The 24,871-nt window shown below is 43.7% G+C and overlaps 1 protein-coding gene across 1 annotated transcript in view; it reads left to right on the top strand.

Annotated features, from left to right (window-relative positions):
- LOC146577216 (protein NLRC3-like) overlaps positions 1–24,871 on the top strand; it is a 37,399-nt gene that overhangs the window by 4,746 nt on the left and 7,782 nt on the right. The window contains exons 2-7 of the mRNA XM_085267636.1: positions 4,362–4,440; positions 4,602–4,788; positions 4,917–5,086; positions 5,207–6,714; positions 7,628–7,801; positions 8,075–8,248. Of these exons, the coding sequence (XP_085123762.1) occupies positions 4,362–4,440; positions 4,602–4,788; positions 4,917–5,086; positions 5,207–6,714; positions 7,628–7,801; positions 8,075–8,248 (2,292 nt within the window). The remainder of the gene's footprint in view (positions 1–4,361; positions 4,441–4,601; positions 4,789–4,916; positions 5,087–5,206; positions 6,715–7,627; positions 7,802–8,074; positions 8,249–24,871) is intronic.

The raw sequence follows: 24,871 nt of genomic DNA on the forward strand, positions 1-24,871 counted from the left end.
CTGTGATCAAATGTCCCAGGATGTGAGTGGGCGTTAAGACGTCCATGTCCCTCTTCAAGCAACTTAAAGAAGTCCAGACGCTTTTCTTTCCAAGCTCCTTCAACAACATCATTCATAGAACAACTTCCAGCTTCTTTTGCTCGGCTACAGTTTGGATGGATTTGCAGATGCAACAAGACTAAAATGGTTAGGGTCAGGAGGTCAAAGGTCAGAGCTCCTGTGGGTCTGAGGGCGGCCTCACGCTGGAGAAGGATGAAGGAGTCTGACCTGAGCCAGTGTTTGACATGAACACATCAGCACTGCTGTCAGTGAGCCTAACGACAGCCGTTAGCATCATTTCAGTGTTTCAGTCATAAAAACACTTCCTGTCTCTGTGGTGGTTACAGTGACATCATGCAGTTTGTGCTTTGACCTCCAGAGGGCGACAAATCAGCACAGACAGAGAGCTCCATTCAAACTTTGCTGCCATCAGGAATAATTCTTCAAATATAATCATCAGTGTTTGAGCAGTTATGATATCAGGGACAATCTAGACATGTGTGACAATACTGAACATGTCACATGACACACCTCAAACATCATGTGATCCACTCTCAGTCTGCACTTTCATTCATGACTTCAACAGGTTGAAATGAGCTTTGAAGAAACATTCAGTGAAATAAATCTTTCATGGATTCATGTGAGCAGCAGATGAACTTTGTACCAACAACATCTTCAATAACAGAGTCTGAATGAAGCTCAGGTGTTGATGCTGCTCACTGATTGGACGCTTGCTTTCAGCTCTGCTCTCAGTCTTTACTGCACAGGTGAAGGTAGAAAGTGTGACTGGATCTATAGACTGGAAACAGAGAAACATGCTGAACATTTGAAGCTTTGCAGCAGAAATGTTCATGTTACAAATACAGCAGAGCTGATCTGGGATCAGTGTGTTCACACCTGCAGCTACAACAAGGTTTCATGTCTCCACACGTCAGCATGTGAACTTTACTCTGACTCAGTCTGAGCAGTCAGACGGCATATTTTTAAAGTTAACACATCAGCACACACAGAGCTGAGCCCCTCCCACCTGTGCTGAGTTTCAGGTGGAGTCCCGCCTCCTTCCAGGAAGCAGCTCACCTGTGTGTCCGTGTTTAGTGTCCAGGTGTGGAGTGGAGCTTGTTGTTGGTGTGTGAAGAAACTGTAAGTTTGCTTTGTTTCCTCCTTTAACAGTTTGTCTTTAGGAACTTTACTGTTTGTTCAGCTCGTGTTTGATTTCTTCACACAACAAACTGTGTGTGTTTGTATTTCCGGTCTCTCCATTAAAGTCAGTGTGTAATGTTTCCTGGCTAACATCAGCTGTGTGCAGCTTAGTTCAGCACAAATCTGCCGCTCCATAGTTCACGGTAACGGACTCACAGCTGGACCAACGAGGCCGAGTGTGTCCGCCACTCTGAGCTACGTTCGTGTTTGTGTACTTGTAGTTTGTACTTTGAGTTCACTCAGAGCCCACAGAGGACGCAGCGTACGTGATGACGTCACAGCCCTTTACCTCCTTTACTGTCACTGTGATTAATATTTACACAGGAGACACCTGCAGAGCTCTGACGCTAAGCTAGCACACAGCATGCTAACACTAAGCTAACGTTCAGCTAACGCTAAGGTAACACTAAGCTAAAGCTAGGCTAGCCAAGAGCCCAGAGTGAGGTTAAAGCTGAGTAAACACTGACCCCAGACCAGCACCGTGATAAAGTGAGCTGCTGCTGCTGAACTTGAACAGGTAACAAAGTGATGAGCAGTCAGGCTGCAGGTTTCTACCTGTTCATGTTTCTACAGTAGAATCACTTTGAAGTGTCTTTGTGCTGTTTCATCTTTGATTTGTGTTCATAAACACTCAGAGAAACATCACGTGACCTCATCAGGATCTGTGTTGGTGTGTGGGGCTGTACCTCAGCTTTATGTTGTTACATGCTCATTTGTTCATTTTAACATCAAAGTAATGTTATGAGGAGTAATGAAGTAACGTACTCCATTACTTTTAATTAAAGTGTTCTGTGTAATATGTGTAATAATGACTGTTTTGAGTAATGACCAACACTGATCACAACAAAGAGGAAATGCCTCCAACATGCACAAACATTTGAGCCACAACATGCAGTTAATGTGCACAAATGTCTTTGATATGCTGCTCAGTGATGGTGGTGACTGTCAGAGCAGAGCTACTGAGAATCAATAAGTAATATCAATGATGGGATCAGAATCACTAAATTCTTCTCATCCCTGTCAGTATCATACATGTGCTGTATAATGTGATAAATGTAGAGGTGCTGGCTGTTCTCTCACTCTGCTGTTTAGCTGTAAAGGACGCCTCCCTGCCTTTGTCTCATTCATGACCTTTAATAGTCTCTTCTAACATGCAGAGATCTGTATGATCTGTTTCATAGAGTCTAACCAGCCTGTACAGGTAACAACAACAGTCACTGCATCACTGACACACAAACGTCATCTCTGTCAATAACAACATTCATACATGGAATAAAAACACATCAGTGGATCATTGCTGGAGCTGATGTTTGTGCTCCTGGTGCAAAGGCTCTCAGTTTCCTCCTTGAAATAACATCAGTGGTGGGTCAGCGACATGCTTTCTTTCCCTCTCAGGTTTAAATATCTGGGACTCTCCACCGTTTGGTTTTAGAGCTGAAGAAGCTTCTCTGATGAAACGTCTTCCAGAAACTTAAAGACGTCTCTTTTCTCTCCAAGCTCCTTAGATCACATGACCTGGATGACTGACCCTACAGACATATTGACCTGGTTTCATGGTCACATGACAGGTCAGAGGTCAGCGACTGTAACTCAGTTCCTCCTGTTAATGTGAACTCACTGAGTGTTTGTGGTTTACCTCTCAGACTGATTGAAGATGATGATGGAGGAAGAGGAGGACAGAGCAGAGTCTGCAGGGTCCAGCTGTCCGTCTGTGAGGAGTGACCGGTCCAAAGATCCAAATCCAGGCTTCAGTGGTGAACCTGGAGCAACGAGGTCAGAGAGCTGAACTCACTGAGTAACAGAAATAATTCTGCACTGACATTATAATCAGTGTTGACTCTGGTTGATTGTCTGACTGTGTTTGTGAGCTGAGAGGAAATGAAAATGAGTTTGTAACAAAAATCAGTTTTGTCCAGTTTTCCTGTAAAAAGCTGAACTCTAATCTAAGAGGATGTTACTGACAGGAAACAGCTGCATTATCTGCAGTCTGTGTGATCACAGCTGCTTCAATCATGTTTGTGTCTGCAGAGGTCAGAGGTCACAGTCTGCAGGGTCCAGCTGTCCGTCTGTGAGGAGTGACTGGTCCAAACATCATAATCCAGACTTCAGTGGTGAACCTGGAGCAACGAGGTCAGAGAGCTGTGATGACTCCTTTACATGTTTGTGTTTCCTGGATAAATATGACCTGAAACATCCTCAGATTGTTACAAAGATTCATTAAAAAGAAAACAATGAAAGAGAAAAGATCCAAATGTTCGACTTGGTCATTTGCTGTTTGAGGACAGTGATGCTCATATCTGTGGGGAAAGTGTGACCTGAGTGGGTTCATGTTTGTCTTTAAAGAACAGAGCTGCTCTGATTCTCTTTGTGTCTGATCTGTTAAACAGTCTGAGAGGTCACACAGAGACCCAGCAGCTAAAGCCTGGATCATACTGGCTGCTGTTACTCCATCAGGACAACACTGAACCACAGTGGTGTGGATGTAGTGGATAAATCCCACCATACTGATGCTCAGAGTTAACCACAGGGAACAAAACCAGATGTTACCTTCAGATTGTGACCTTTGGAGTGGACGATGCAGATTTCAATAGAGAATAAATGTTGTTGTTTTTCAGCTGTGAAGAAAGAATCTAATTTTCTGAACTTAAGAATTTATGATGCTGGAAACAACATGGAGACTATAACACAACATTTCCACTGTGTTCATAGAATGAATGTAAAACTGTCAGACATTCATTAAATATGCAAAATGTCTACAGAAGCATCAGAGGGTCAGACGTGAAGCACTCAGTGATTTTGATCAAATGACTCATCAGTTATTGATCTGTACTACACTGATCTACCACGTTAGTAAAGCTGGTGTTCTGGTGGTGGAGGGAGACTCGGATCATGTTCTGGTTTTGGAGCAGTGATCTGCTGATGGTTCAGTTTGATGAGCTTCTTCAAAATCATCCCTGACATCACCACTGAAAGGACGTCCATGAAAACAGACTGAAAATTACTGATATGTTCACAATCTGAGAGTTTAAAACTTGACAGACTTGATTCAGATGAAGTTATTTGAGCAGAAACTCCTGGATCTTTATCCTGTGTTGATCTAATCCTTCATGGTTCCTCCACAGAGTGGACCAGCAGAGCTCAGAGGTTCCCAGTGGTCAGTCTGCCCAGCAGCATCAAACACAGCTGGACTCCATATTTATGGTCTGTACATGTACAACAACTACTGTTACATCTGTTCTGTTCACAGTCATCTCCATGCTGCTCTTTGTAGACCAGTGGATCGTCAGTGTGTCCAACATGGATCTGATGTTTGGCTCCATGATTTCAGTCTGATTGGCTCATTCATAAATATTCTGTTCCAGCTGCTGGAGGACAACATCATCACTTTTGTGAAGAACGAGCTGAAGAAGATCCAGAAGGTTCTGAGTCCAGGTTACCCAGAATGCTTAGAGAGTCAGAGGAGCAGCAGCAGAGAGGCATTTGTGAAGATCACAGTGGACTTCCTGAGGAGAATGAAGCAGGAGGAGCTGGCTGACCGTCTGCAGAGACGTAAGAGGATTTATCTAAAGATTTAAGCTGCTGGATAAATGAACATTTTCCAGAGATGGAAGATGGAGCAACATGTTTTAAAGATTAGTTCTTTTTGGAATTGAGTGTTTATTTTTCTTCTCATTCAGAACTTCCAGCTGCTGTTTGTCATCGTAACCTTAAGTCTAAGCTGAAGAAGAAGTTCCAGTGTGTGTTTGAGGGCATCGCTAAAGCAGGAAACCCAACCCTCCTGAATCAGATCTACACAGAGCTCTACATCACAGAGGGAGGGACTGCAGAGGTCAATGATGAACATGAGGTCAGACAGATTGAAACAGCATCCAGGAAACCAGACAGACCAGAAACAACCATCAGACAAGAAGACATCTTTAAAGCCTCACCTGGAAGAGATGAACCAATCAGATCAGTGCTGACAAAGGGAGTGGCTGGCATTGGGAAAACAGTCTTAACACAGAAATACAGCCTGGACTGGGCTGAAGACAAAGCCAACCAGGACATCCAGTTCATATTTCCATTCACTTTCAGAGAGCTGAATGTGCTGAAAGAGGAAAAGTTCAGCTTGGTGGGACTTGTTCATCACTTCTTTACTGAAACCAAAGAAGCAGGAATCTGCAGCTTTGAAGACTTCCAGGTTGTGTTCATCTTTGATGGTCTGGATGAGTGTCGACTTCCTCTGGACTTCCACAAAACTACAATCCTAACTGACCCTAGAAAGTCCACCTCAGTGGATGTGCTGCTGATAAACCTCATCAGGGGGAAACTGCTTCCCTCTGCTCGCCTCTGGATAACCACACGACCTGCAGCAGCCAATCAGATCCCTCCTGACTGTGTTGGCATGGTGACAGAGGTCAGAGGGTTCACTGACCCACAGAAGGAGGAGTACTTCAGGAAGAGATTCAGAGATGAGGAGCAGGCCAGCAGCATCATCTCCCACATCAAGACATCACGAAGCCTCCACATCATGTGTCACATCCCAGTCTTCTGCTGGATCACTGCTACAGTTCTGGAGGATGTGCTGGAAACCAGAGAGGGAGGAGAGCTGCCCAAGACCCTGACTGAGATGTACATCCACTTCCTGGTGGTTCAGGCCAAAGTGAAGAAGGTCAAGTATGATGGAGGAGCTGAGACAGATCCACACTGGAGTCCAGAGAGCAGGAAGATGATGGAGTCTCTGGGAAAACTGGCTTTTGATCAGCTGCAGAAAGGATACCTGATCTTCTATGAATCAGACCTGACAGAGTGTGGCATCGATATCAGAGCAGCCTCAGTGTACTCAGGAGTGTTCACACAGATCTTTAAAGAGGAGAGAGGACTGTACCAGGACAAGGTGTTCTGCTTCATCCATCTGAGTGTTCAGGAGTTTCTGGCTGCTCTTCATGTCCATCTGACCTTCAGCAACTCTGGACTCAATCTGCTGGAACAACAACAAACAACATCCAAGAAGTCTGAAACAGGAGAATCTGCAAAGAAACACTTCTACCAGAGTGCTGTGAACAAGGCCTTACAGAGTCCAAATGGACACCTGGACTTGTTCCTCCGCTTCCTCCTGGGTCTTTCACTGCAGACCAATCAGACTCTCCTACGAGGTCTGCTGACACAGACAGGAAGTAGCTCACAGACCAATCAGGAAACAGTCCAGTACATCAAGAAGAAGCTCAGTGAGAATCTGTCTGCAGAGAAAAGCATCAATCTGATCCACTGTCTGAATGAACTGGATGATCGTTCTCTAGTGGAGGAGATCCAACAGTCCCTGAGATCAGGAAGTCTCTCCACAGGTGAACTGTCTCCTGCTCAGTGGTCAGCTCTGGTCTTCATTTTACTGTCATCAGAAAAAGATCTGGATGTGTTTGACCTGAAGAAATACTCTGCTTCAGAGGAGGCTCTTCTGAGAATGCTGCCAGTGGTCAAAGCCTCCAACAAGGCTCTGTGAGTAAATCTGTGATCATGTTTATTTTTAAAATGTTGATTAAAAGTGGTCATAGATTTCTTCCATGACAGATCCATGTCCTAAAACCACGAGCCAGCGTAGTTGTATAGTATAAAAGAAAAAAGGAGAACTTTTGAACACAATATTGTAACTTGAATGAACTTTTGATACAGCCTTTAAATATAAAATTTATGAACAGAATCGGTGACAAAGGGCAGCCCTGGTGGAGCCCATCACCCACCGGACTTATTACTATCCAACGTATTGCCGGCTATGCCAACCAAGCTCTTGCAATGGTTGTAAAAGGATCGAATGGCCATAAAATGTTTCTCAGTTTTATTATTTTCAGTCACATCTGTTTTTGATTATTAACTGAATATTTTAAAATTCAGGCTTTTTATGTTATACAAAACATCATATTTTCTTATGATGTCTTGTATTGATTCTGAAGGAATAGTTTTCATCAGTATCGCAGATACCAGCCTGAATTTTACTTTGTATTGGATCAGAAAGGAAATCAGTGGCATCACACATCACTTACAGCAACTTCAGTACCACTCCATTTTAATAAACTGGGGGGAGGTGCACCAAGATTCAGTATGAGATAAAGAATTATTTTTAACTGTAAGGTTGGAGAAATCTGTTGTTGGAAATTGGAAGAACAGGTCATCTTAAAAATCACTGCATTGTAGTTTTATTCAGGCCCCTTCAATCTGTGATCGCTGTTGCTTTGCATTGTAAATGCTACTATTACAAAAGTCACAAATATTAGTGTATGTGTGTGTTGTTGGGTAATAAACCAAAAGAACAGAATCTACCAGCACCTCACTGATTTCTGCTTAAAAACAATAAAAAAGCAATAAAGCTCTGATTTGTTTGGTTGATCTTGTCTCCCTTCCCGCTTGATTTCAGACTGAGTGGCTGTAACCTGTCAGACAGAAGCTGTGAAGCTCTGTCCTCAGTCCTGAGCTCCCAGTCCTCCCATCTGACAGAGCTGGACCTGGGTAACAACAACCTGCAGGATTCAGGAGTGAAGCTTCTGTCTGCTGGGATGAAGAGTCAATACTGCAAACTGGAAACGCTGAGGTCAGATCAAGCAATATCGATTTTTTTTTCATCAATTAACATCATTTAATCAATTTCATTTGGAAAAAATTAACAGTGTTTATGTTTTGTTTTTTTAATGAATCCATCCAAATCACACTAAACTGCCACATTTGTCTTTTGTAACATGAGGCAATAAGGATTCCAGCATGTCCTGAAACAGTGTTGAAATATTGTAAATGTAGTAGCTCCTCATGGCACCATGAATATACTTTAACACAAGTGTTTCATGTCTTCTTGTCATCCTTTCTTCAGACTGAGTGGCTGTAACCTGTCAGACAGAAGCTGTGAAGCTCTGTCCTCAGTCCTGAGCTCCCAGTCCTCCCGTCTGACAGAGCTGGATCTGGGTAAAAACAACCTGCAGGATTCAGGACTGAAGCTTCTATTTTCTGCAGTGGAGAGTCCAAAGTGTACACTTGGGATTCTCAGGTCAGGATTCAGTCTTTTCTGATGATGATTTAAAACCTGAGTCAGGTCGATAAATGGCTTACTCATTTACAACAGACATGATTTGTCAAATCACCTTATATCTAACCCAAAGGTCCTGTGTTTTACTACTTTGATTTTTTAGTAAAACACAGGACCTCTTAATATTTATCTAAGAGACCATATATAATTTTTTTCCCTGGATCATGTGTGTACCCTCCTGGTTGGAGCTCCAGCAGCCTGTATCAGTGAATGGGACTTTAAATGAAATTGCTGCCCCTGTCAGGAAGAGGTCTGAGTGACACACAAAACAGAAAATATGAGCACTGCATGTGTCTGAGGCTACTCAGATACAGACCTGAATGAGACACTAACTTTGTCTCTGAGAGATAACTTTTATTATTAAATACACTTCATTTCTCATCTGTGTAGAGAATGTAGAGTTTGACATGCTAATATTACAAAATGAAAAATCACACTGAGTCACAAAGAAATTGTTTTGGAGTATTTATGGTTCAGCTGATGAAATTGTTCAAACAAACCAGTAATTTACACCGAAACAGCACAAGTGAAACTTTTTCGAGGGACTTACACTAAGCTTGTCCTGGTACACCTGTAGAGCCCAGCTTCTATGGACCATGAGCTTAAGTTCTGTGCTGCTCTGATTTATTGCCTGTGCTGTCTTTCAGTTCAGCTTTGTCGAGTCTCTGGTAGGATTTCTTTTACATGACCTGTGTAAAAACAAAACAGGAAACACATTAAGCTGAAGTAAGATGCACAATTTGAAAAATGGGGCACAAAAAATGTTGCTGCTTTCTGGAAAGTGCGTCTAAGAAGACCCAATGGAGAAAGTGAAGAGAAAAATCAAAGATTAAGAAGAAGAAAATGGCAGAGGCAGTTTCTCTTGGACTGCCTGCAGATGGGGTGAGACTCTAGAAACAGGGATGATTGGAGAAAATGCAAAGAGGCCATAGGATAAACCAGGAGATGAATACTCTGGTGTTCTGGGGATAGTGGGAGTGAGAGGGAGAGATGCCAGTAAATGATTTCAAGGATAAATTTGAGAGAATCAGAGCTAAGAAACCAAAGCAAGTGGGGAACTACAAACATATGGACAGACTCATAATTAGGCCAAAGACACATTAAAGCAATTATTACAGGTTTAGAAACAGGGATGGATATGAAGGAGCTTAGCATGAATTTGCATTGAGGAAAGAATAGCAACGAGCATCAGAGGAAACAGTTAGGAAAACTAAAAGGATGTACTGGCAGGAATACTGCAGTACTTTAGGAAGAACTACCGTATTTCCCAGACTACAGAGCGCACCTGAATATTAGCCGCACAAGCTAAAATCAGGGGAAAATCCTGTTTTGTACATACATTAGCCGCACCTGACTAAAAGCCGCAGGTGTTTCAATGTTGACTTATCATATGTAAGAGAATATGCACAAAGCGAATTGTCAGGAAAGAGATGGCTGTTTGGAGACACACCCCTTTTATTAATATTTTGAAAAACAAGTTATGGGTACATATTTGCATAACTTTTTAGGTATATGTACAAGTAGCGGTAATTACAAGTACAAAACATGTACTGTGCTTCATAAATGAGTAACAAATGTAGTACATAACAATAACCTACAGCACACCAGAACAATTGATTCGGACTACCTTTTAGGCTCAGGTGCAGTGACACGGCTTTAACAAGAAGAAAAGTCAGTCATTCACCACCATCTTCCTGCGCACTAATACCACCAAAGTCCTCTCCTCCAGTGTCGGAAACAAACAGGCTCAGGGTGGCTTCGTCATCCACTCTCAGCTTCTTTCTTTCGTTGTCACTTTCAAAACCAAAGAAATCCTCGTTGTCAGTGTCAGAGTCGAACACCCTCAGAAGGGCCGTGGCGGTGTCCTCCTCTCCATCATGCAGCATTCAGCCCTTCGAAATCTGTTGGTGATCGTGGATGTTTTCACACTTTTCCACGCTGTCAGAATCCAATGGTGGAGTTGGGCATAACTTGCTTTTTGCAAGTTTATCGCCGCTCATCATCCAGGCCTCCAGCTGAACGGGTAGCGCTACTTTGAAGCTTGTTTTTCGCGCTACCTCGTACTGCACTACGTTGCCTGACGGATGGACATGTGACCAACATACCACTCTTGAACCCCGATCCTTCCGCCAGGCAACGTAGTGCCGTACAACAGCGGAACAAACAAAACAAATCCGCTCATGGACAATCCATAGAAAAGCCGCACCTGACTAAAAGCCGCAGGGCTCAAAGCTTGTGCAAAAAGTAGCGGCTTATAGCCCGACAATTACGGTAATGTACTGGATGTACTGGCAGGAATACTGCAGTACTTTAGGAAGAACTGCACCAGTTCAGAATGTGTGGAGTACAGTTAAGAACATGAATGCAGACAGGAAACAACAGCAGCTGTTGTAAAGTAAATTCAAACTCCTTCATTAAATGCAGCTGGTTGAGTTGAAAACAATGGAGACTGATTGTGTTACGTTGTTTATTCTCTATAGAAATGGAGCAGGAGTGCATGCAGAGCTGGACGTGGGCTGTATATACATGCGTGTATCTGTTTTGTCTGTGAGCAGAGAAAACAAAGCGCTGGAAATGTCATATTGAAATGTTAAATCAGGAAAATCCTGGAGAAGAGGATAGTTCTAATGTTCAGTTTGTAATGTTGAATTCAACACAGCTCTTAAATGCATAAAAATGACTTCACCTGACGTCAGACTGAGCAATCGGATTAGCTACTGATATTGATTTAACCCTTTAAGACCTACCATTGAACCAAGTCCGCCAGAGCTTATATTATATTTTTACATGCTGTAGAGCCATTTTTGGGAGCATTTCAAGTTGCTATACATCAATACAACCATTACAGCCTAAATTTTAATAATATGTATGTATTAAGTGCATAGTAATTACATAAATTGCAAAAAAGTGCAATAAACTACAAAAAAATTGAAAATCGTTTTTGTTTTTTTAACATATATTTCTAGTTAGAGAAATTTAAGAGGCTTATCCCTCAAAACTGTAAATACAAAAAAGTTGCACAAAATAGTTTCCCACCTCAGGAAATTTATTTTGAGTGCCTTCATAGTTTTATTTTTGAAATACACCAATTTTTATATACTGCAGGAAAAACGAAAATAAATATTATACTGCAAATTTGCAAAATAACAGCATATGCATCAAAATAAACTATTTCCAGCAGAGCAATATGAGTCCTAAGCATATGTGGAAGGAAACTGTAACCTAGGACAAGCTGATGGCATAAGATGTAAATACAACTCCTCAGGTTTCATATGCAAAAAAAATTATTGCGCTAGCTCACGTGATTAAGATAAGATAAGATAGAACTTTATTAATCCCTCGGGTGGGTTCCTCTGGGAAATTCGACTTCCAAAAAGCACAGCAACGACCGAAGTTACAGTTACAGAATTGTTATATATATATATATATATATATACACACACACACACACACACACACACACACACACACACACACACACACACACACACACATATATAAATACAGAGACAAATATAAATAAAATATACAAAGGGGATAAATAGAATAAATAGGAATAAAAATAAAAATACAAGTGAATTGCACATTTCAAGTATTGAGTCTATTGCACTGTTGACTATTTACAAAAGTATTGCACAAGGTATTGTACAGTGAGGTGAAGAGGCACTACAGCTTAGTTGTTCCCCCCTCCTTTGTCCTCCTGTTTCCCCTCCCTCTCCCCTCCAGAGAGGAGTTAAACAGTCTGATGGCGTGTGGGACAAAGGAGTTTTTAAGTCTGTTAGTTCTTGTCTTGGGGAGAAGCAACCTGTCACTGAACAGACTCTTCTGGTTGTTAATGGCCGTGTGCAGAGGATGCCCAGCATTGTTCATAATGTCCATCAGTTTCTTTAATGTCCTTTTCTCTGCCACTGTCACCAGAGTGTCCAGCTTCATGCCGACCACAGAGCTAGCCTTCCTGATCAGTTTCTCCAGCCTGGATGAGTCCTTCTTTGCTGTGCTGCTCCCCCAGCACACCACAGCATAGAAAAGTACTCCAGCAACCAGTCCAGTTTATTGTCCACCCACAGCCCGAGGTACTTGTACTTGTTGACCACCTCCACCTCCTCCCCCTCTATCTGAACCGGCAGTGGACCTTCTGTGGACCTCCCGAAGTCCACAACCAGTTCCTTAGTCTTTGAGGTGTTGAGTTGAAGGTGGTTTGTGTGACTCCATGCGACAAAGTTCCTCACCAGACTTCTGTACTCCTCTTCCTGATCATCCCAGATACACCCCATGATGGCCGTGTCATCTGCAAACTTCTGAATGTGGCATAATTCAGAGTTGTAGCAGAAGTCAGAGGTGTACAGGGTGAAGAGAAGAGGGGACAGCACAGTTCCCTGTGGTGCTCCTGTGCTGCTGACCACAGTGTCAGACGTGATGTCCTTCAGCCTGACGTACTGTGGTCTGTCGGTGAGGTAGTCGGAGATCCAAGCCACCAGGCAGGGGTCCACCTCCATCCTGTTCAGTTTTTCCTGAAGCATACAGGGCCGGATGGTATTAAAGGCACTGGAAAAGTCAAGAAACAGTATCCTGACCGTGCCTTTTCCCCCATCCAGGTGTGAGTGGGCTCTGTGTAGGAGGTACAGGATGGCATCCTCCACTCCGACACCCGCCTTGTATGCAAACTGTAGTGGGTCCTGGGCATGTTGTACCTGTGGTCGGAGGAAGTTGAGGAAGAGCCGCTCTAGAGTCTTCATAAGATGTGACGTCAGTGCCACCGGTCGGAAGTCATTCAGCTCATTGGGCCGGTTCTTTTTGGGGACCGGGACGATGCAGGATGTCTTCCATAGGGCGGGCACTCTCCCCAGTCGCAGACTGAGGTTGAAGACTCGTTGTAGCGGCTCCCCAAGTTCAGCAGCACATGCCTTTAGCATCCTAGGACACACCTTGTCTGGGCCTGCTGCCTTTCTGGGGCGAAGCTTCCTCAGTTGCCTCCTGACCTGATCCACTGTGACACTGGGAGATGTTTGGGAGGAGGGGAGGGGGGGAGATGTCTTGCTGCTGAGAGAGGGATTCGAGGAGGGGGGTGTCATGGTGTCAGGAAGGGGGGGAAGCGAGGGAGGCTGGGGGGGGGGGGGTTGTGGGCTGGTCAAACCTGTTGAAGAAGTTGTTGAGTTCGTTTGCCTTCTCCACAGTCCCCCCCACTGTGCTTTTCTTGGTGTTGTGGCCTGTGATGGTTTTCACACCATTCCAGACCTCCCTCATATTGTTCCTCTCCAACTTCTGCTCCACCTTCCTCCTGTAGGTGTCCTTTGCTTCCCTTACAGTGCTACCGGGATTTAAAAATAGTTGCGCAAAACGGAGTGTGCCCACTCTGACCAGTTTTAAAGGGTTAAAGCAAGAAAATATGGTATTAGCATTAGATGCCAATTCCTATTAACCTTAAATTAGCATTACCTGCTAATGGCAGTCTACTTAGCATTAACTCCTCACTAATGTAATGCTAATTCACATCAAATTATCTTTAGCTTTAGCATTAGCTGCTAGCTTCAGCCTACCTAGCACTAGCTGCTCACATTGTTAAAAGGGAAGAGAAAACGATATTAGCATTAGCTTGTAATAATTATTCACCCCTAATTAGAATTAGCCACTAATGGCAGCATACTTAGCATTAACTCCTCACATCGTTATAATGCAAATGATAATAACTTGCATTAAATTAGACTGCTGTTATTAGCTAATGCTATTTAGCAGTAGCTGCTCACATTGCTATAAAGCAAAGGAAAACGATATGAGCATTAGGTTCTAATGCGTATTTGCCTTAAATTAGACGTAGGTGGGCAGCACGGTGGCACGATGGTTAGCACTGTTGCCGCACAGCAAGAAGGTCCTGAGTTCAATTCCACCATCAGGCCGGGGTCTTTCTGTGTGGAGTTTGCATGTTCTCCCCGTGTTTGCGTGGGTTCCCTCCGGGTACTCCGGCTTCCTCCCACCGTCCAAAGACATGCAGCTTGTGGGGATAGGTTAATTGGATAATCCAAATTGCCATTAGGTGTGAATGTGAGTGTGAATGGTTGTCTGCCCCTGTGTGTTAGCCCTGCGACAGACTGGCGACCTGTCCAGGGTGTACCCCGCCTTTCGCCCTATGACAGCTGGGATAGGCTCCAGCGCCCCCCGCGACCCTGAAAAGGATAAGCGGAAGCGAATGGATGGATGGATAGACGTAGGTGCTAATGGCGGACTACTTAGCATTAGCAGCTCAGATGTTGTAATGCTAGGAAAAAGAGTGTTAGCATTAGCCGTTCACAATGTTATAAAGTTAAGGGAAATAGTGTTAGCATTAGCTACTCACATTGTTAAAAAGTGTTAGCATTAGTGCATAATGCTAATTCACATCAAATTAGCATTAGTTAATAACGGCAGCCTATTTAGCATTAGCAGATAATGTTGACCTTGGCCCACTGGAAAAGTTCAGAACTAAAGATTTAGGAGTGTTTCTCGATAGCTCTTTCTCATTTGAGAAACAAATGAATTCTGTTATTAAAACCAGCTGTAAGGTTTATATTGTTGATTGTCATTTATGCTTAGAAATATTTACTCATATATGCTTAGAGTTGTATAATCGATTGCATGATGATAGAGGTTTGATCCTGAGTAGTCTGTAAAGACTATGTGTGCCTTCCAGAGTGCTCTGGCATGCACACACCACTTGGGGCCATGAGAGAGGTCGTACCCTCTCTTACTGATTTATGGTGTAGGACAGGGGTCTCAAACTCAATTTAGCTGGGGGCCGCTGCAGGCAGAGTCTGGGTGAGGCTGGGCCGCATTAGGTTTTCTACAAGAAAGGCATGGTTAAAAAATTCCAATCTTCTCAAATCTCTTTATTTTTATTTTTTAACACAAAATATGAAAAATGAATAAACAAATTAAGAATTAATAAGAAAATAAATCAATCTGTAATACATAAATAAAATAATAATAAGATATTTTTAGTCAGTGAACTTATGTGTTTCTTTCAGTCTTCTATATCTGCTGTATTTAGATTGAAATGTCTGTATTAACAGTTCTATAACCTTCTTCTGAACATGAATGGAACACTGGAGAAAATGAACTGTTCTTCTGAACATGGCTTCTCTTGCCTACTCCTTGCTGCTAGAGACCTGGCAGCGTTTCCTCTCGCATAGCCGAGCCAGATTTGGCCTGAGGGAGGAAGCAGTTGCGACCCTCAGTATGTCTTGAAGATGATCATCCGTAAGTCTGGACCTGTACTTGGACTTATTGAAGTTCAAAGTGGAGAAGAGCTTTTGGCACAAGTATGTGCTACCAAAAAGGCACATGGTCCGCTTGAACATTCGGGAAAGCCGAGGGAAACTAGGGCTCAATTCTCTCAAAAATTGTCCAAGCTTGTCTGCTTTTCCACTCACCTCCCTGAACTTTGCTTTGAGTTCAGAGTTGCACTGCAGCTCAATGAGCTCCATTTGAAGCACAGAAGGGGCATCTTGCACATCAAAGGAGAAGGGGTCCGCAAAAATGTGAAAGGTGGCTCTGTGTGTCTTGAAGTCAGCAAACCTGTGATCAAATTCCTCCTGTAGCCTCAAAGTGACATCAACATACTCGTCAGCACTGAATGGTGTGCCTGCATCCACGAGTGCCTTGCATGCTGGGAAATGGCAAAGGTTTGTCTGAGAGAGCTGAGGTTTCCAGAGCGCCAGTTTTGTGGAGAATGCTCTCACGTTGTCATAGGCAGCACTGACAAGTTGCCCCTGGCCTTGTAACGTCTTGTTCAGTACATTAAGCTCATGTGTCATATCAACAAGAAAAGCTGAGTCCATGAGCCATTTGGGATCAGTTAGCACAGGAACACTAACTCCATCCTTCTCCATGAAGGCTTCACTTCTGCTCTCAACTCAAAAAGTCTCTTTAATACATTTCCCCTGCTGAGCCAACGTACCTCAGTGAAGTTGAGCACATCCCCATATTCTGACTCCATTTCCTCTAAAAAAGCTCAGAACCTTCGGTGCTTTAAGCCCCTGGATCTGATTTGGTTGATGCATTTCACAACAATAGACATCACATTGTCAAACTTCAGGCATTTGCTGCAAAGGACCTGCTGATGGATGATGCAGTGCAGAGCAATGGCCTCCTCCACGCCTTCCTCTTCCAGTTTGTTTTGTGCCACCAGTCCATGTTTCCTCCCTGTCATTGATGGCGCTCCATCTGTTGTTATTCCAACAAACCTCTTCCATGGCAAACCAACATTCTCAATGGCATCACACAGCTTGTAAATATCTGCTGAGCGGTGGTCTGGCCATGCATTGGAATTACTGTGAGCAGCTCCTCCATCACTTCAAAACTGTCATCAACACCACGGACATACATTGGGAGCTGGGCAGTGTCGGTGATGTCTGTGGTCTCATCAAGAGCGACTGAGTATACACTGAAACATTTGGCTTTCTCACACAGTTGGTCATAAATGTCACTTGACAGGTCAGAAATGCGATCTGCTGCGGTGTTGGCAGAAAGGCTGATGTTGCTAAACTGACCTTTCTTTCCCGGACAGACTATATTTGCAGCCTGCAATATGCACTTTTAGACAAATGCACCTTCTGTGAATGGCTTCCCTGCTTTAGCAATCATTTCACTAACCACGTGGCTCCGACTGCTGCATTATTCTCTTTGGTTGCTTTCTTGGAGAAATCTTGCTGCCTCAGTAGATCTGTTTTAAGACTGGCAACCCGGTTCGCTCTCTCGTCTCCCTGGTATTTTGCATCCAGCTCAGCATGTCTAGTTGTGTAATGACGTTTCAAATTGTATTCCTTGTGCAGCGCAACTTTCTCTGTGCAAATAAGACAGGTCGGGGTGCCCCTGTGCTCAACAAAGAAATATTGCATTTCCCACTTTTCCTGAAATTGTCGGTGCTCATCACCAACCTTTCTCTTCACCGCAGGCTTTGAAAAAGACATGTTTGGGGCTATGTGACATTTATAATTCTACTTGGTGTCACTGTCGCATTGAAGTTTCAATCAAGCGTTTAGCCGACGGACGGGGAACGTCTCAACGCGTAGAGAACGTCATTTCTGCTTCTTTTTCTTGCAACCGTAGCACGGCGATCGGCAGATAAAAAGCCGGTAGCAGTTGTTACGAAATCAGTTTTACCCCGGTTCTTTTTATTCCTCGAGCATCCAGAGATGGCACCGGACTCAGTAGTCATTTTTACAAAATCTTTATTCATCTTCATTTAAGCATGCACTTCTAGAAGGGAAGATGAGGCCGGTGTCCCTCTGCAAAAATCTTCACCCCTTTGTTAGTTACAGCCAGCTTTATAGAAGTGACCCCATTATAAAACCCCCTACGGTGTGCTGCAAACTCTGTCTGTGTCTATGTGCACGAGCACGTGAATGCCTACATGTGCACGTTCCCACGTGTCTATGTGAGTGTAAAGTGTCATACATTATCAAACTAACATTACATTTTCATATTAAGGTGGGGCCAAAAACTATCGTCCTGCGGGCCACAATTGGCCCGCGGGCCGCGAGTTTGAGACCCCTGGTGTAGGAGGACACCTACTCTGTGTCTGGTTAAGTATAAGAGCCCTTTGTTAGGGGGACCGCTGGACTCTTAGCACCAGCTTTGGGGTCACAGGGTCACATCTGGAACACACACACACACACACACACACACACACACACTATGCACAGACTGGTACTCTTTGTTCATACCTGTGTAAGACGTCATAATGAACTTGTGCATATTCATGTAAGCTCAATAAAGAGCAGTGTTACGAGGGAGCAGACGAGAGCGACTGAGGTCAAGTGAAGGAACGGCGCTGTCACAGTTCTCTCCCTCATCAATTGTCTGGTTCCAGCGGTGGGTCTGTGCTAGACGACCCATCACCAGCTTTTTCCACTGGTTACCAGTACGTGGTAGAATCCACTTCCAGATCTGGTTGTCTTTAAATCTGTGAATGGATTGGCTCCATCTTATCTCTCTTTAACAAAAGAATCCAAGTGGAGCCCTCAGGTCTGCAGATAAGCAGCTTCTGACCAGAACTAGACGTAAAAACAGAGGTGAGCTTTATCGATGGCTGCAGCCAAACTCTGGAACAGTCGCCCTTCACATCAGGTCGTCACCAACACTGGACATTTTTAAAAGCCGGTTGGAAACACATTTGTACTCTGTAGCTTTCAATCCTGACCAGTCTTTATAGTCATTACTGTGTATGTTTCCTATTTTCTCTCTACTCTGTGCAGCACTTTGGCTCAAGCTGTTTTTAAATGTGCTGATAAATAAATGTAGATTTCTTTGAATAAAACAGTGGAGCCGAGCTTTGAGCTCAGTGTGTAACAGTGTGTGTGTGAGAGCCATGTAATGTCCATGTGTGCATGCTGACTGTGCTGCTCTGACCCCCCTCCTCCTTTCAGGGTGGAGCCTGCTGGAGTCCGATGGTTGAGACCAGGTCTGAGGAAGTGTAAGTGTGTTTTTAATGGGATTCATGAAAACAAAGCAGCACACATTCAACCATCTTCATCATGTCAGGAGTCATCATCAAAGTGTCAATCAATGAACAGATGATGGATCAATAACTGCAGCTGGATTGTGTTTGTTCTCTCCATCAGATTCCTGTCAACTCACAATCGACACAAACACAGTGAACACAGAGCTCCAACTGTCTGACAACAACAGGAAGGTGACACGTGTGGAGGAGGTTCAGTCATATCCTGATCATCCAGACAGATTTGATGGTTTTAATTATCAGCTGCTGTGTAGAAATGGTCTGACTGGTCGCTGTTACTGGGAGGTCGAGTGGAGAGGAGACGTTTCTATATCAGTGAGTTACAGAAGCATCAGAAGGAAAGGAGGCAGAGACTGTGTGTTTGGATACAATGATCAGTCCTGGAGTCTGTACTGTGATTATAATGGTCCTCGTCATGTCTGGCACAATAAGATACAAACATCCATCTCCTCCTCCTCCTCCTCCTCCTCCTCTGTCTCTAACAGAGCAGCAGTGTATGTGGACTGTCCTGCTGGCACTCTGTCCTTCTACAGAGTCTCCTCTGACACTCTGATCCACCTCCACACCTTCAACACCACATTCACTCAAACTCTTTATCCTGGGTTTTATGTCTGGTCTCCTGGTGCCTCAGTGTCCCTGTGCTGAGTGGAGTGTAAAGAGTGTCTCCTGTTACAGAAACACTCTGACTGTTGAACAGATAGTTCAGTCTGTACATGTCTGTCTCTTTCACTCACAAACACGTTTTCAGATTCATGGATTCAATCAGTTGATGTTTGAAACTCTTCTAAATGATTCCTTGTAAACTTCTTCAGTCACAAACAAACAGGAAGTGATGTCACATGTGTTCCTGTCCACACAGCAGAATGAGTCTATTGCTGACAGTGATGTACAAACAGAGTGAGCATTTCTGAGGCCCAAAATAAACTGAGTAGTTCACTGAATGAACAATGGACTGTGAGCTCAGTTCCTTCATCATTAGTATGGATTATATATGTATATGTATTATATTAGTATCATATATATCAGGTGCTGCTGCTTTCAGTCATTGTGCAAATGTGCTGTTTGTAAGCTTGTAAAGCTGCAGTCAGCTGAGACTGAAGAAGTCACCTGATCAGTGAGCAAACGTTTCTGAAAACGTCCAGATGAACAGAATCAACCTTTTGGGATCAGCCAGCAATGCAGCATCATTGTTGTTCAGCTTCAGAGGTTTGCAGGAATGAACTGATGACCAGAAACAGCTGCAAAGTCCAAGAAAATACCAGCTGGAGTTCAGCTGCATTTGAAGAAGTCAAAGAAAAGTAAGGATGGCAAAGGGCGACGTTTTCTTCCAAAGAGCTGCAAACATGGTCGACGCCTCATTAGAAGAATCATCTGGACATTTGTGAGGAACTCTAACCAAGAAAGCAACGTCACACAGATCCAACAGACAGTTTCCATGACTGCAAGTGTTGAGTGGAAAAATGCTACATTGCATTATTGCATCCTCTCACCACAGGAGGCGCTGTTGGCACCACTGATTGCTGATCAGCTGTTCTCTGATGATCTGATTGATACTGTGAATAACGGGACTCACTGAACTCTGTGACACAGTGAAGATTACAGAGTTTAACTTCACCCTTTAAGACTGACCACAGAACCAAGTCCGCCAGAGCTTTTGTTATATTTTTACATGCTGTGGAGCCATTTGTGGGAGCATTTCAAGTTGCTATACATCAATACAACTGTTATAGCCCTAATTTTAATAATATGTATGCATTAAGTCCATAGTAACTACATAAACTGCAAAAAAAACCTCTGCTCATCCATCTCTGTGTGTATCAGGATACATTTGGTTCATAATACACAGAAAAATCAGAGTTATTACCTGTAATAAATGTGACAGATTCCTGCAGTGATAACCAGGCAGGACTGAAACACATCCAAGCTGTCACCACGGTAACAGCACCGCCCATCCACAGGTGAGGGGAGGAGCAAAAAGAGGGACTTTGACCATTTTATACTAAAAACACTCAACTAATGTTTCTAATATGAAACAAATAAGCCCACATTAATGTGAGCGTTTATTAAATAATAATAATGATGATTTCCTCCTGATCTCATTTCCACAGCAGAGAAAACTGTGGTGTATATTGAGGTGGAGGGTGTGGTCTGTGGCTCAGGTGTAGAGTGAGGGTGGGGTGCACCACAGCAGCATGCTGGGACTGCTGAGGGTGGAGGAGGGAGTGATGATGACATCAGAGCTGCAGCACAGAGACCAGTGAACACACAGTCTGTTCATCTTTGCATAGATACAATATACAGCACAATATTGAATGACAGACACGCTGTGGGAGCTTCCACAGATACACTGACGTCAGCATCCAGAGTCCTCCTGCTGCTCCCCCCTCAGAGCCCCGTGATCAGCACCAACACATTCAGTTAGATGACAGAGTCCAGCTGCAGCTAGAATCAGCTCCCCTCTGTGAACAACAGCACAGCGTCAGTGTTTCACACTCAGTGAAAGGAGGAAACAGCAGAAGAACACCATGTGTGCTACGTTTCCCAGGACACACTACAAACTGCACAAATACAGAGCAGCACGTGGAAGGACCTGGAGCTGCATTTACAGAGCTGCAGACAGCGTGATGTCCTGTATGGACAGGTGGAAGGAACCAAGTCCTCAGCTGGAACACTCGTGTTTGTCCACAGACAGGAAACACAGCAGGAAACTTCCTCACAGAAGTGCAGCTCATGGATAACACACTTCCTGTCAGTCAGAATGAGGCTGCAGCCAAACACAGAAAGGTGTTTTTGTCCAGATGAGCCCAGAGAAGAAACACGAGTGTTCACAGACATCAGAAGCTCAGAGAGGTGAAACATGAGGTTGGAGTCCTCGTCAGCATCCAGAAGAGCTGCTGTGAAACCCTGAGTACTCATGACAGACTCTGATGGCACAAACACATCATGATTCAAACAGAAAGACAAACATGGAGCTCCTGATCCTCCTGCATGAGAACAAGCTGACATGAGCGCTGTGTCTGAGAGTGTCTCCCTGTCACAGTGACAATAACACAGCTGCTGCTCACAGTCATTAAACTGACCTGAGGTCAGCTGTGCTCCTTACATATGAACCATGTGACCTCACATCAGTGCTGTGGATGACTGTAGTCATAGAAGAGTAGAGCTGTAGCAGGTGGTGTGAGGAGGAGGTGGTGTATTCTAGTTAACGCAGTACTGAAACACTCCAGCAGAGGGCGCTGTTAAGTCCTTATTGTAACACAGTTACTGTGTGCAGTTAGACTTCATACATAATCTGCACTTATTTCCATCAGACATGCTGTCAGTAAATGATTGGTTTCTATTGATTCTACTTCCTGTTGACTCGTTTGATGACAGTGAAACAATCACAGCTGATTGTGTGATGATGTAAACTGTCACTGTTACATTCAGTGTGTGTGACATAATGTTAGTGCAGGCTGATAACAGCCTGGTTCTGTTAGAAACACATGAACGTGTCCATAGATCAGTGTGTGTTTAACATGAGAGCTTCAGCCCTGCTGATGTGTTAAATAAAGACATGCAGGAAAACTGATGAGACTCTGAAATAACTCTTTATATTTATAATGTAACTCTGCATCAAAAGAACAACAAAGGATCCCAGACAGGTTTCTGTGAACAAAGACCATTCTGATGTTTCTGTGTTTCTAACACTTTGACATTATTAGTAAACAGACTGCAGTGAGCAGCATTTATAAAGAGCTTCTATATAAAGATATGACAGCTGTTTGACAAGTTTATCACTCTGTGTTTGGACCTGATCAGTCCAGCTGTTTACTTGAAACATGTTCATTTACCTGTTCTGTTATATTCATGTTCTTGTCTCTGTTGAAAACACATTTTAATGTCCCTCAGATTTTTCTCCCAGATGAATAAATATAAAAATGACACAAACTGACTGCAGCTACTTTTTGTCCTTTCTGTCAAAAACCTTCATGTGACTCATGAGAGACACGTTTCAGCTGTTTGTGACAGATCAGAGGCCAACAAGTCATTTATAACACTTTCCATCATTGTTTAAAGTTCTCAGTGTTTCTGTGTTGCTGCGTATAGGATCTCCCAGCATCATCACTGTGCTGTCCAATCATTGTGTGCGAGGTTACCCTTATAGTGCGATGTGTGTTTGCACAAAGAGAAGCATGTGTGTCAAATATAAATAAGCACAGAACAGAAACAGCTGCTCGTTTCTTCTGTTTAGAGTCAAGTTAGTGTTTTGTGTCTTTGTTTGAGGCCTGATGTCGAGCAGAGGTGTGTGTAACTGCACTGGTCTGTTATATGTGTGAAGTGTGTGCTTCTCTTCAGCATCATCTTTGTCACTGCTGATTCCTTTGTGTCATCATGTGTTGAGAAGAGAGAACAGTTATAACGGAGGAGCAAAAGGAAGCCCTGAAATCTGCATCAACAAGGAAGTGTTGGCTCACCAGTGATCCCAGCAGAGCCACTGGTTTGGCTCCAGTTGTTCTAGATTCAATGATGTTGTTGCTACAGACACATGTCAGCATCTTTATTGAATTTTATATGAAGCAGAAATGGTGTCATTAGGAGAAGAAGAGGAGAACAAGTCCGGCGAGGAGGCAGCAGCTCTTAAAGATGAAACAGCAGCTCAGCCCTGAGCTCAGAGAGCTGCACATGAAAAAGCTCCTCAAGCAGATCCTGTCAGAGGTTTGTCATCAACAGGAGGAACTGTTCACATCATAGGATGAAGATGCTGTCAGCTGGATGAAGAAGGTTATTTAATGCAAACGTTCACACTGAAGTCAAATTGTTGTCGTGTTGAACAGATTCATGTACTGATCGTCTCCAGAATGTTAGAAGAGCTTCAATGAATCATTAGAAACAACTTACAGCTGCACAGCTGTGTCAAACACATCTGTGTGTCATTGTGGGATTGTTGTGTTTCTACATGTGACACACGTCTAAAACATGCACACAATCTGAACACAAACAGGGACTCATGTGTTCCCACAGCCAGATGCTGAGAGCCATTTCCTTGTAGTCCTGTGTCTACATACATGAACCATTAGATGTTATTGGAATGATTGTCAGCTCTGATAGTTTCATGTGTGTTTAGCTGGACGCTGTTTGATCCTCGACATGTTTAAAGGTGTCCAGTCCTGAGACACTGGGGCTGGAAACAGCTGTGATGTCATTGGACTGTCACACAGACAGAAGTGCATGAAGTGAGCAGCCGAGGAGCCGCTGATGTTTTGGATTCAACAGCATTTGAAAGGTCGACACAGACACATTTGCACACAGAAAGCTGAATCTGTCATATGCCACAGTGAACTCACTGTTCAGTGTTTTTCAGGAAGCTTCTTAACTGCCTCTGCTGCCAAACAAGCAGCTGATGTCCTCGAGAAGAAGCTGAAGAAGTCTTCAACAACAAATACAGGAAGTGGACTTTCAAATACTAGATTCACTTTAGACTCACAGAGAAATGACTCAACCAGCTGTGTTTGACTATATGAAAGGTCAGTGTGTGTCTGCACACAGACTGTTGTGTTGGACTGTTATTCAGTTGTCTGCTGAATGTTTTCAAATGTCTGCATCTCAGCTGTGATGAGGCTGGGGGTCATGGGAGGCCACCGTAGCAGCCTCTTCAACATCATGACATCATCATAAATGCTGCTGGACTGTCTGATGGGCTGACGGTGAAAAAGCCGTCGGGAAGGAAACAGAAGACATTTCAGAGGCTGCAGCAGATTTCTTTGATTCGGGGCCTTTTTCAGCTTTATTGGACAGAGCAGTGAAGATAAGTGACAGCAAAGCAGAGAGAAAGGGGGCGTGGCCCGGGTCAAAGCCAGGCCAGCTGCTCTCCACCTCGTGGTCACCTGCTCATCCTAGTGAGCTCCACCAGCAGCCCTTTCACACACTTTACACTGTCAAACACTGTGTGTGGACCTCAGCTAACAACAGGCTACATTTAAGTCTGGACTACATGCTTTTATATTGTTTTTATTCCATCAGCAGCTCAACATCATGAGCAGCTTTGACATAAAGACATCAAACTCAAGCTGACTTTAAACTACTTTTAATACAGGGGCTCAAAAACAACA

This window comes from Mchenga conophoros, linkage group LG3, assembly GCF_057382185.1.
Source record: "Mchenga conophoros isolate Kocher_MC1m ecotype Shallow Benthic linkage group LG3, M_conophoros_male_GT1.1, whole genome shotgun sequence".
In the NCBI taxonomy this organism is placed as follows: domain Eukaryota; kingdom Metazoa; phylum Chordata; class Actinopteri; order Cichliformes; family Cichlidae; genus Mchenga; species Mchenga conophoros.